The sequence below is a fragment of the Panthera tigris genome, chromosome A1 (genome assembly GCF_018350195.1).
Source record: "Panthera tigris isolate Pti1 chromosome A1, P.tigris_Pti1_mat1.1, whole genome shotgun sequence".
Taxonomy (NCBI): domain Eukaryota; kingdom Metazoa; phylum Chordata; class Mammalia; order Carnivora; family Felidae; genus Panthera; species Panthera tigris.
The window spans coordinates 14,871,026-14,883,964 of record NC_056660.1 but is presented as its reverse complement, the minus strand read 5'-3'; the positions used below and the strand labels follow the sequence as shown (position 1 = coordinate 14,883,964).

The 12,939-nt window shown below is 39.2% G+C and overlaps 1 protein-coding gene across 2 annotated transcripts in view; it reads left to right on the top strand.

Annotated features, from left to right (window-relative positions):
• LOC102967108 (spermatogenesis- and oogenesis-specific basic helix-loop-helix-containing protein 2) overlaps nucleotides 1-12,939 on the top strand; it is a 54,240-nt gene that overhangs the window by 8,478 nt on the left and 32,823 nt on the right. For both annotated transcript variants that reach the window (XM_042956906.1, XM_042956870.1), the window contains exon 2: nucleotides 4,554-4,768. In XM_042956906.1, coding sequence (XP_042812840.1) covers nucleotides 4,554-4,768 — 215 coding nt within the window. The remainder of the gene's footprint in view (nucleotides 1-4,553; nucleotides 4,769-12,939) is intronic.

The window sequence follows — 12,939 nt, the reverse complement described above, 5'->3', positions numbered from 1 at the left end:
AGAAAATTGTACATGCATATATATAAAGGTGGCATTTGAAAATACTGGGAGAAGGTTACTCTATTCAGTAAGGCTACTTGGGTAATTAGCCCTGCATTTGAAAGAGATGAAATTAGATACATCACCAAATAAATTCCATATGAGATAAAAAGCAAAATGCGAAAAAAAAAACACCATAGAAGTATTAGAACACACTATGAAAACATATTTTAATAATGTAAATAGAGATGGCTTTGAAAGCAAGATGAAATTCACCAAGCCCATAAAGAAACAGTAGGTGGCTGTTACTAAATATTAAACATTTATTTGTGACAGACCTTGTAATCAAAGTTAAAAGCCATGACAAATAGAAAAAGGTAGTTAACATATCCAGAATATATAAACTATGGAGCAATAAGAAGAAGATAAACAACAGATAGGAACCTAGAAAAAGATAATAAATAGACAACCATAATAAATAGAATATGCAATAAATAGAAGTGGAAATTGCCACGATAATGAAAAGATACCCAACTTCACAGTTAATCAGAAAAACGCAAACAAAAAGGAAGATTGGGGTTTTTTTCCTCACAATATTGGCAAAAATGAAGAAAATTAATAAATAGTCTTATTAAGGATTGGGGAAATGGTATTCCTGTACACTCGTGGGGATTTTTCTGTCTTTTGGGAAGAACAATTTGGCAGTATCTAAGTTGAGAAACAAAAGCAAAAAATTACCTTTTAATCTTACAGTTTTGGCACTAGGACTTAGACTTACTTGTACAAAGATGTATTTATTCCTCCATTTATTTTCCTTTAAAAATAAACTTTTTTTTTTTAATGTTTATTTATTTTTGAGACAGAGACAGAGCATGAATGCGGGAGGGTCAGAGAGAGAGAGGGAGACACAGAATCTGAAACAGGCTCCAGGCTCCGAGCTGTCAGCACAGAGCCCGACGACGCGGGGCTTGAACCCACGGACGTGAGATCATGACCTGGGCCGAAGTCGGACGCTTAACCGACTGAGCCACCCAGGCGCCCCTAAAAATAAACTTTTATTGAGACATGATTCATAACCATGCAATTCACCCGTTTAAAGTATACACTTCCAGGGTTGCTATTCACAGAATTGGACCAACATCACCACAGTAAGTGTTGGCACATCTTCTTCATCCCAAAAAGAAACTCTGTACCCATTAGCAGTCACTCCAACCTCCGTATCCCCCCCGGTAAGCACTAAAGTACTTGTCTCTATGGATTTGTCTACTCTGGACATTTCATGTGAATAGAATCGTGGTCTTTTCTTATAGCCTCCTTTTACTTAGCATAAAGTTTTCAGGCTTCACCCATATTGTGGAATGTATTAGCGCCTCATTCCTTTTTATTAAAATTGGGGTATAATATACATAACATACTATTTACCACTTTCACCATTTCTAAGTGTACAGTGGTATTAAGTATATTTATGACGCTTTGCAACTTTTACCACTACCCATTTTCAGAACTTCTAAAAACTCATTCAAAACAATGCTGTATTTCATTAAACACTAACTCTTCATTTTCCCCTGCCCCCAGCCCGTGGTAACCATTATTCTATATTCTGTCTCTTTGAATTTACCTATTTTAGGGACATCATATAAATGAAATAATTCAACATTTCTGCTTTTTTGTCTGCCTTTTCTCACTTAGCATAATGTTTTCAAGGTTCACTCACATTGTAGCATGTATCAGAATTCAGTTCCTTTTTAAGGCTGAATAATATTCCATTCTTTGTACATGCCACATTTTTCTTTTTCATTCTTTTAAACAGTAATCTTGTTTATTTCTTTGATTCAGTCCTGTCCATTATTCATATTAGATCCGTCATAAGTTGTCCACGGTTTACTTTGAATTTAATGAGACTAAAAATACATATGTACACAAAGATGTTCATTATAGCATTATAACAACAATGGTTTGATAAGTTACTGTCCTCATAAATGAGGAAGATTGGATCAAGATGACAAATGAGTACACGTTCTCCTTCTACTCCAGATCCCAACAAATGATAGAAAACGTGTATTTAAGAGAGTAAATCTTTAACAGCCTGGGAAGTGAAAATGTTCCCAGTGAACTGGAATTTCTGAGGAATTGTTGAACTACAGTGAGAAAAGAAACTCACTTTTAAAAATATCTCCTTTATGAAAAAAAGGTATATACGTGTTATATGATTAACATAGAATTCATCTGGAAGGTTGGGAATGCAAGCTGGTGCAGCCACTCTGGAAAACAGTATGGAGGCTTCTCAAAAAACTAAAAATAGAACTACCCCACCACCCAGCAATTGCACTACTAGGCATGTATCCAAGGGATACAGATGTGCTGTTTCAAAGGGACACATGCACCCCCATGTTTATAGCAGCACTATCAACAGTAGCCAAAGTATGGAAAGAGCCCAAATGTCCATTGATGGATGAATGGATAAAGAAGATGTGGTATATATATACCATGGAGTATTACTCGGCAATCAAAAAGAATGAAATCTTGCCATTTGCAACTACATGGATGGAACTGGAGGGTATTATACTAAGTGAAATTAGTCAGAGAAAGACAAAAATCATATGACTTCACTCATATGAGGACTTTGAGAGACAAAACAGATGAACATGAGGGAAGGGAAACAAAAATAATATAAAAACAGGGAGGGGGACAAAACAGAAGAGACTCATAAATAGGGAGAACAAACTGAGGGTTACTGGAGGGGTTGTGGGAGGGGGGATGGGCTAAATGGGTAAGGGGCACTAAGGAATCTACTCCTGAAATCATTGTTGCACTATATGCTAACTAATTTGGATGTAACTTTTAAAAAATAATAAAATTTAAAAAAAAACAGGGAAAAAATAAAAAGAAAAAAAAATTCATCTGGAAGGATATAGACAAAATCATTGACAGTGGTTGCTTCTGAGGAGGAGATTAAATTAGGATATGAGAGAGGGATAAAAGAAGACTCACTTTTTTCTTTTCTTTTTTTAACAGAAGGAAGAAAATTAGAAGGCAGAAATAAGAAGGGCCAAAGTTTTACTTACTTTAAACCTGACTAGTTTCTTGCACCTCCTAAGTTCCCTTCAGCAGCCCCTGGGAAACTGGGTGAAGCAGAGGGGATACTCCATGGTGGGCCACCTTCAAGAGCATCCTGCTCTGAAGGGTTGTATCTTTGGCAAGCTGCCTTTCTCTGTGTCTCTCAATCTCTCTCTCTCTCTCTCTCTCTCTCTCTCTCTCTCTCTCTGTCTCTCTCTCTCTCTCTTTATTTATTTATTTATTTATTTATTTATTTATTTATTTATTTTAACATTTATTTTAACATTTATTTATCCTTGAGAGACCAAGAGAGACAGAGCGTGAGCTGGGGAAGGGCAGAGAGGGAGAGGAAGACACAGAATCTGAAGCAAGTTCCAGGCTCCGCGCTGTCCATGCAGAGCCCGACGTGGGGATTGAACTCATGAATGGTGAGATCATGACCTGAGCCAAGGTCGGATGCTTAACTGACTGAGACACCCAGGTGCCCTAAGCTGCCTTTCTCTTCCTAGGTATTTCCAACTCCTTCACCCACTTCTTTTGGCTTCAATTCTGGTCAGCTCCCAAATCTGTTTTCTCATGCGGACCTGTGGCCTGCTGTTTCCAAGTGTCTGCTGTTTCCACTAATTTAAGCATCGCCCTTCTTTGACAGTTTTAGTGGATTATGTTCAATAGCTGTAGAGAATAAAACATAGGAAAATAAAAGGTGAAGATGGAAATTATATTTTTCTTGATTGAATGTGCTTGAAAATAACCCCCAAAGGAAAGAAAGATGCTTTTTGGCTCTAAAATAATGAAGTTTGAATGGCATGTATATTCCATTTACAGAAAAGACTGTGAGTATCTCTTGGAATTTAGGAATTTAAATCTTACTTTGTTCTCTGGAATGTGTGTTTCATTAAAACAAGTGCTTTAGGAGAATCACCAGTTTTTTTCTCATTAGTAAACACTTTCCAGCAGGATGAGTGATTGGGAAACTGGGCCTTAAGAATCCTGTCTATTGTTCCTAGAATGAAAAAGAAACTGGGAGGAAAATCACAGTAGAATAGTTATTTGTAGGCAGAACTTTTAAAAATGGCATGACCTTCGGGGCACCTGGATGGCTCAGTTGGTTAAGCTTTGGACTTTGGCTCAGGTCATGATCTCATGGTTCATAGGTTTGAGCCCTGCTTCGGGCTCTGTGCTGGCAGTTCAGAGCCTGGAGCCTGCTTCAGATTCTGTGTCTCCCTCTCTCTGCCCCTTCCTCACACTCTCTCTCTTTCTCTCTCTCAAAAATAAATAAACATTTAAAAACCTTAAAAAAATAGCATGACCATCAGATCTATTCACTACCCTAAGTACTGAGGACAAGAAACTACTAGTTCCTGTCCCTGAGGTGCTTATCGTTGACCATTCAGTCTGCTTGTATAGTCAGTCATGGTATTATTTGTCACCTTTATTTTATCCTCTCATACATGGCACCTTCTCTGTGCTCAGATATGAATTATGTGGTATTTCTGCTTTTTTTCCTTCTCTTTCAGGCAAAAATAGACCTCTTATTAGTTGGAGATGTCACTGTTCAGTACCTGGCTGATATTGCGCAGAAATCCTTTTCACATATTGCAAAAGTCTCCATAACCATCAGAGATGTGGAGGGGGCAGCAGCACTTCTGGAGAATTGCCCATTTGACATGGTTTTCTTGAAGATGACTTCTTTACCAACTGCTGACGAGCTGGAAGCTGCCAAATTAATTAGGTGAACTTCAAAAACGTTTATATTTTTAAAATTTTTTTAAAGTTTTTTTTTTTTTTTTTTTTTGAGAGGGAGAGAGAGAGAGAGTGTGTGTGCACAAGTGGGGAACGGGAAGACAGGAGAGAGGAAATCCCAAGCAGGTTCTGCACCATCAGGTTCTGCACCATCAGCACAGAGCCGGATATGGGGCTTGAACTCATGAACTGTGAGATCATGACCTGAGCCAAGATCAGGAGTCAGATGCTTAACCAACTGTGCCACCCAAGTGCCCTTAGAAACCCATTTCTAGGGGCGCCTGGGTGGCTCAGTTGGTTAAGCGGCTGACTTCAGCTCAGGTCATGATCTCGCGGTCCGTGGGTTTGAGCCCCACTTCGGGCTCTGTGCTGACAGCTCAGAGCCTGGAGCCTGTTTCAGATTCTGTGTCTCCCTCTCTCTGACCCTCCCCCATTCATGCTCTGTCTCTCTCTGTCTCAAAAATAAATAAACGTTAAAAAAAATTTAAAAAAGCCATTTCTATAAAAAAAAAAAAAACCTTTAAAGATGGTACTGTTTATGCTTTAATTTTTAAGATGAGAGATATTTTCATGGGAAGAATAGGTATACATAGTATTGTTTTTATTGCCAGTTTGGCATACTATTATAAGAATTATCATTTTAATTTAAAAAGTAATTGATGTGGGGGAGCGTAGGTGGCTCAGTCAGTTAAGTGTCCACCTTCGACTCCCGTCTTTTGAGCCCCATGTCAGGCTCTGTGCTGACAGCTCAGAGCCTGGAGCCTGCTTCCGATTCTGTGTCTCCTCTCCCTGCTCCTCCCTGACTTGCACTCTGTCCCTCTTTCTCTCAAAAATAAATAAACATTAAAAAAAGGTAAAACAACAGCAAAAAAAGTGATGTGGGTGAATGTGAGAATTAATTGGTCATAGAAATTTATTTGGTACAGTACTTACCTTAATCCCATAGGTACTCCTTTTGAATAACTATGTCATTTAAAATGACACATCCGGGGTGCCTGGGTGGCTCAGTCGGTTGAGCATCCAACTTCGGCTCAGGTCATGATCTCACAGTTTGTGGGTTTGAGCCCCGCATCAGGCTCTGTGCTGACCGCTTGCTCAGAGCCTGGAGCCTGCTTCAGATTCTGTGTCTCCTTCTCTCTCTGCCCCTCCCCCACTCACGCTTTGTCTCACTCTGTTTCTCAAAAATAAATAAATGTAAAAAAAAAATTTAAGAAAATGACACATCTTTTTGGAGTTCATTAATTTTTATGGCAGATACTAAGGTGAGCACTCTTAGCTCTGTGTTATATTAGCGATGGACTCAAAGTGTCTCCTTCAAGAGATGTCCTAATGTGGAAAAGCCTCAAAACTCTTTGGATCCGTAGAGTCCAGATCAATATCACCTCCAATATTTTTGTTTCATCTTGTAGCTCCATAGATGTTCTGGTTCTGTTTGACCCACTCTACTTTAGAGATCTGGAGTCTGGTGGTGGGAGAGTTAGGTGCTTCCTTGCCTGACTACATAGGATTTTGAGCCATTCTGGATGTTTTTAAACAAGGTTAGGTCAAAACAATTTCGTTCCCCTTCTACGAGAAGATTTGATAGAGAAAGTGTAATTGCAGATAATATTGGAATATACAAGGACTTGTAATAATTACTGGACAGGCCTTTCAAGACTAAAGGAGAATGTTCAGAGTCAATATTATCCCTGAATAAAAAGTAGCAAGTGTATTCTGTTAGGGGACAAGAAAAGTTGGAATGGGAAGAGGTCAAAGTAATGAGTTCCTTGTTAAAGAGAGAGGTGGAGAGACGGATACAGCTCTTGGGGTTTCTTAGATTATCTACTTCATTTGTTTTGGCTTTCTCCTGGGAGTATGAACCCTAGACAAACCAGGCAGGCTACCTCAAAGTGGATTTCATTTCCAAGACATGTTGTGAACTGTCCTTCTTCTGAAGATAAACCTATTTTATTATATACCTTTAAAAAATGACTCCTATGAATAGAATTCCCCTGGCTGGGACCTCATCATAATATTGCATTTATTATAGTATTTCAGCATTTTTACAACAGTGTTATGGGGAGGTGGAACAGGTTTCTTCATCCCTACTTTACAAACAACTAAGGGTGAAGTGGTTTACCTAAGACCATATGGCTTGTTTTTACAAAACTCTGAGGAGAAGTCTTTTCTCTTCATGTTCCTTATAAAAGTCTATAATTACTTGGCTTGTGTGTTGAAGCCCCTTCTTTTACACCTGAGATTCAATATATGCCAAACTTTGTATAAACTAAAAATACATGCCATTTTACAAGAGCACTGGACAAATCAGTGTGGCTGATCTCTCTCCTCATTCCAAGAGTGGGAACCTAGCCAGGTCCCTCTGTGGTAAAGGCTTCATATTTGCTCAGTATTGAAGCTACATTTTGAACAGGATGAGAATAAAGTTCTATTTAAGAACAAGTTTTATGTCCAGTTGTAATTATTAAAAGGTAGAAGATTGGGGGAGAGAACATATTCACCGTGTGGATTCTCCCTATTGCTGGTTTCTTTGCTCTGAATAACACAGCTAAAGATTTCTCAGCAGGGAAGAAAGAAGGCATTAAATATATAGACATGCCAAAATAGTATATTTACCGTATGGTTCTACTATTTTGCTATAGAAACATTTGTTTGGAAAGAAAAAAAGGATCATTTGAAAACACCTGGATTTGTTTTTCTTGGCTCTTGTTCCGCTATTCCCAATATCTAGTATAGATTTTGACTAATAGCAAGTATTCAGTACCTTGCTGTGGGTATGAGTGAGTGATTGTGTGGATGAATAGAAGAAATGCCATTCAGGGCAGACAGTGAGTTCTAGCTTTTGTGTTCCTCCCTAAAAAATGGACAGTTTTCTTTGTAAAATCTTTGCCTTTCGTGATACTGACCTCAGAGGCTAGGAATGTCTCTGGAATTCCCTTTCTTGCCCTAAGATCTGTTATGAGTTTATTACTTATGAATTATTTAAACCCTTGTGGAGCATGTTTATATTTTTGAACCTGTGGTTTTTCTTAGAGTAATGAGTCCTATAAACATACTATCCCATTTGTAAGGCATTTAAGCCTTTATCTTTCCTAAAACACTGTATATTTTGAGTTTGGGCTGACATTTAATTACTAAACCAAAATAAAATGTCTTGTTTAGCTTTTCTTCTGCTGTATTTTAGATTTTCCCCCCTTAGATCCTTGTTGTTGTAATATCTCAAAATCTGGATGGGTTTGGCAAGATATACGACTATTCGTCTTACTTTTTTCTCTCTGGGTACTTTATGTGTTTTACCAGTTAATGAGGAGCTTAATATAGAGTAGAAGTGTCCACCTTTATTTGTAGTATTAGAGCCCGTGATCACAAATCTATTTATCTATAAGGCATATGGATTTCTATTAAAAATAAGAATGAAGCATGTAGCCTATTAGCTATAGTGTTAGGCTTATTTTAGAATAAAATATAAGCAGCCTGTTTAATAAGATTCTTAAATTTATTCTTACAGAAGAATGATATTTTCAGCTTGAAGCTAATCAGGGATCAATTTTAATCATTCATAAAAAATATTGGTACTTCACAGACTGACATTCTCAAGAATTATGGCACATCTCAATTACAGGTTAACATTCTTTTTTCTTTTTTTTTTTTTTTATTTTTGGGACAGAGAGAGACAGAGCATGAACGGGGGAGGGGCAGAGAGAGAGGGAGACACAGAATCGGAAACAGGCTCCAGGCTCCGAGCCATCAGCCCAGAGCCCGACGCGGGGCTCGAGCTCACGGACCGCGAGATCGTGACCTGGCTGAAGTCGGACGCTTAACCGACTGCGCCACCCAGGCGCCCCTACAGGTTAACATTCTTAATAGTACTCCCTAGTTGGGTTTCATTTTATAAATACATTTTTATTGAGCTGGTTTAACTCAAATACTACCTGTTGATAAAACGTATTTAAAAAACACTTTTTAATGTTTATTCATTTTTGAGAGAGAGAGAGAGAGAGAGAGCGAGCGAGCAGGGGAGAGGCAGAGAGAGAGAGGGAGACATAGAATCTGAAGCAGGCTCCAGGCTCTGAGCTGTCAGCACAGAGCCCATCGCAGGGCTGGAACCCACAAACTGTGGGATCGTGACCTGAGCTGAAGTCAGACGCTTAACCAATTGAGCCACCCACGTACCCCAGCACTGATAAAATATTTTAAGATAGTTTTAGGGTTCATATGCTTAGCTTCAGAATTCTAAAATTGAGCCACACTCAAAGAGCAGATACTTGATAATTCAGACACATCCTGATACTTTATCTTCCAAAGGCAGGTATGGAAAATTAAAATATCTTTTAGACTCATCAACAACGTATGGATCCTGTCTGAAATTGTGATTTTCCATTCCATGAAATGTCTCTGCAGTTTTTAGAATTCTGTGGTTCTTGTGAGCTCCAAGCAGTCCAGCAGTAGCAAAGGAATGAGGTTCCATCTGCTCAGTCTACAAATCAAGTTTGGCTCTGACTTTATCTTTCCCATATAGTTTCAGTTGTCTGATCAGTTGACTTATTAATTCACTAAGAAATCTTAGTGAGCCACAGGGGTCTAACAAGTTGTGCTTTTGTGTCCCTAATTCCAAAACATCTTTGACTTGACAGTGCAACTCAGTAAGTCTCATTAGTCAGTTGGCATGACCCACCCTGCTGAATGCTTCATAATAAACAAAATAACAAAACATGAAAGTAGTTTTACTAAAAACATTATTCTATAATTGATGGTTGAGTATAAGTAGGAATTGCAGAAAATTCTAGGTCTTAATATGCTTAACATCATGTCATGTGGTGACCCTGACTTAGGATGGTCACAGCAGGAACTCTTCTGAAGAGTAACATAATGGGAAGAGAGCACACCAGCCTTTACTATTGACCAGAATAAATTCTCAGAACTCAACTACATGTTATCACAGGTACCCTACTAGTAGCGAGTGAACTTAAGTGTTTTCACATGTATAGTAAAGCTCTCAGTTTTCTCACTGAAAATGTTTTAATTAATGGTCATTAGCAAAGAAGGTTGTTTGTTGCAAGTCCCAAATAGACCAGCCAAGTTAATTTGGCTGCATTTGGCCCACAGACAGCATAATGGATAACTGTACTCGAGACCACTACCCAAAAATGACACTGGCTTTTGTCCCTTGGAGTCCTTTTGACTCTAAAGTAAATGAGTTTAGAAATTTTCCCTGGCTTCATAGGGACTTATAAGACACCATTGGTTCTCTTACTGATGATAGATTTCAGAGGCCAGGACTTTCCTGAGGCTCTTTAGTCAGTTGAGTGTACAGCTCAGCTCAAGACATTTTATCTGATCTTCCCCACCCCCCCCCCCCCCCCCCCCGCCCCAGCTACCAGGGACCAGACCCGGGTATAGTGGCAAGACTAGGGAACTGTACTGCTGCATTTTGAGCTTATAACTGCCTTCGGTTTCAGAGAATACCTGAGACAGGCATAGGAAGGGACACTAGAATATCAACATCCAATCTTGTATGTAGAGTGTGGTCTCAGGAACCATCATGACATTTAAACAGTATATTGTATGAAATACAATGAGGAGAAATGGATTGTCCCCTAATGAATTGCAAATGTTTAAAACCCAAGAGACTTCAACTGAGAAGGTACTTATAAGGTCTCAGAATCTGCAATTTGATTTTGGCATATGAAAGAAGTGCTGTTAATTGGGGTGGATGAAAGAGATGTTTGCCTTGTTTTTGTGTTGCTTTGTTTTAAGGAACATTGATTCATTAGGAAGAGGACTTTTTTTTTCTTTTTCCTTTTTTTTTTTTTTTTTTTTTTGGTGATCCTGGAAACTAGAAACTCTTTTAGCTTATCGATCCGTAGAGAATGTGAATGAGCAGCTAAGCTCCACACCAGTGTGTTGGATTCTGGGAATTCTATTGATTAGTGGAGCTCCTGTACAGCATCACAATTAGGGTTTCGCTAGCAGGGGAAGTATTTGAGTTGGTAATTGATTCTGTGCTAATGACAAAAATCCAGGAATTCCAACTCTGATGTAAAGCTTGAAGTTTGAAAGTCATCATGAGGGCATTATATATATATTCATATATCCAAATATAACTTATTTTAATGCCAGTAAAATCAATTTGTAAAATGAAAAAATAGAATATTTCTTTAAAAAATTTAATGTTTATTTTTATTTTTGAGAGAGAGACAGAGTGTGAGTTGGGGAGGGGCAGAGAGAGAGAGGGAGCCACAGAATCGAAAGCAGGTTCCAGGCTCTGAGCTGTCAGCACAGACCCCGCTGCCTGGCTCGAACCCATGAACTATGAGATCATGACCTGAGCCGAAGTCGGACGTTCACTGACTGAGCCACGCAAGCACCCCAGACATAGAATATTTCTAAAAGCTAATAATCTGTTTTATTTAAAATTCTCTAATTCTAAAGTGTGCTTATAATTTACTTTTTGTGAAGCAACAAGTAATTTTTATTCCAAAAGTTGAGCTACACTACCTTGTAAGTTTCTTTCTGTGGTCCTGTTTGTTCAGTCCATCTTTCCCTTCCACTTCTGTTTCCTCATCCAGTAATCATACCTCCATTATACCCCACTTAAAAATATACATGAAATACTTACACTGTGGCGAGCGACATTCCTGTCATCCACCATGCCAACATGCCCTCCTATACCAGTATGCTCATGTGCCTTTCCTATTTTCATGTCCAGTCTGCCAGTCTAATCCTATGCTCCCTCCCGTGTATGCCTATTTGATGGTATTATTTCTGCCTGAGCGTCTCATTTCTTCTTAGAAATGTGTTTTCTCTCCTTTTTTCTCTTTTAGCCCAAACTCCTCAGAATTCACAGAGCAGAATCAAGCCTGAAGAGACCTCAGTTTTGTGAATGTCACATGTTAGCACTAATCCTTCTTGTCACATGTTAGCACTAGTAATTAGCAAATATTCAGAATTATTTATTTATAACAATTTTTTTTAAGTTTCAAATTTATTTTGAGACATAGTGAGGAGGGGAGGGGCAGAGAGAGAGGGAGAGAGAATATCCCAGGCAGGCTTTGCACTATCAGCACAGAGCCTGATACAAGGCTCAAACTCATTAACCATGAGAGTATGACCTGAGCTGAAACCAAGAGTTGGATGCTTAACTGACTGAGCCACCCAGGTGCGCCAGAAGTATTTATTTTTTTATAGAAAGTTCTCGGGTATGTCTTTTTTCTGCCATCAGTTCTTGCCTGCATAACTGCAATATGGTCTCTCAAATTCACCCTGTGCCACCACATAGGACACACTCTGCCTGTCTGTCCCATCATAGAGTGGCCTTTTTAAAATGCAAATACAATCATGCCAATAACTTAATATGTGGTATTTTAATATTTTGGGACATTTGAATACCAAATGTCTAATTTGGCCCAAAGGCCTATGTACCCCTCTGGTTTCATCATATGTGTCCCTCCCTCAGATGCTCTGTACCATATTGGGCGTTTTCACTTTCTCAAACTTACCTATTCTCTATACCCAGGCCTCTTCCCAGGGCCTGTTCTGTTTGTCCCAAATGTACTTTACTGCTTCTCTGAGTCTGCTCTCTCCCCAGTTTTACCTTCTGTGTGGCTAACTCCTAGTCAGCCACAGAGGCATTCCTGCCTGGAAGCCTCAGGCTGCAAAGTAGGTTAGTTCTCAAGTAGGTACTCCCACCAGCCCCTAAGGCTTTCCTTCACAGCACTGGGCACATATTTGACTACTTCATTAATTATCTACAGTGATTTCTTCAGTGTCTGACCCCTTCAAGAAACTATTAACTCTATCAGAGCAGAGGCCTTGTTTTCCTGTTTATGGTATCCCCCAGAGCCTAGCACAGAATCTGGCATATAGAGGGCTCTCAATATATATATGACTCAGATATATAAATCTCATATACAGGGGCGCCTGGGTGGCTCAGTCGGTTACGCGACCGACTTCGGTTCAGGTCATGATCTCAGGGTTTGTGAGTTCGAGCCCCGTGTCGGGCTCTGTGCTGACAGCTCAGAGCCTGGAGCCTGCTTCTGATTCTGTGTCTCCCTCTCTCTCTGCCCCTCCCCCACTCATGCTCTGTCTCTCTCTGTCTCAGAAATAAACATTAAAAAAAATTAAAAAAGATATAAATCTCATATACAGTTGACCCTTGTACAA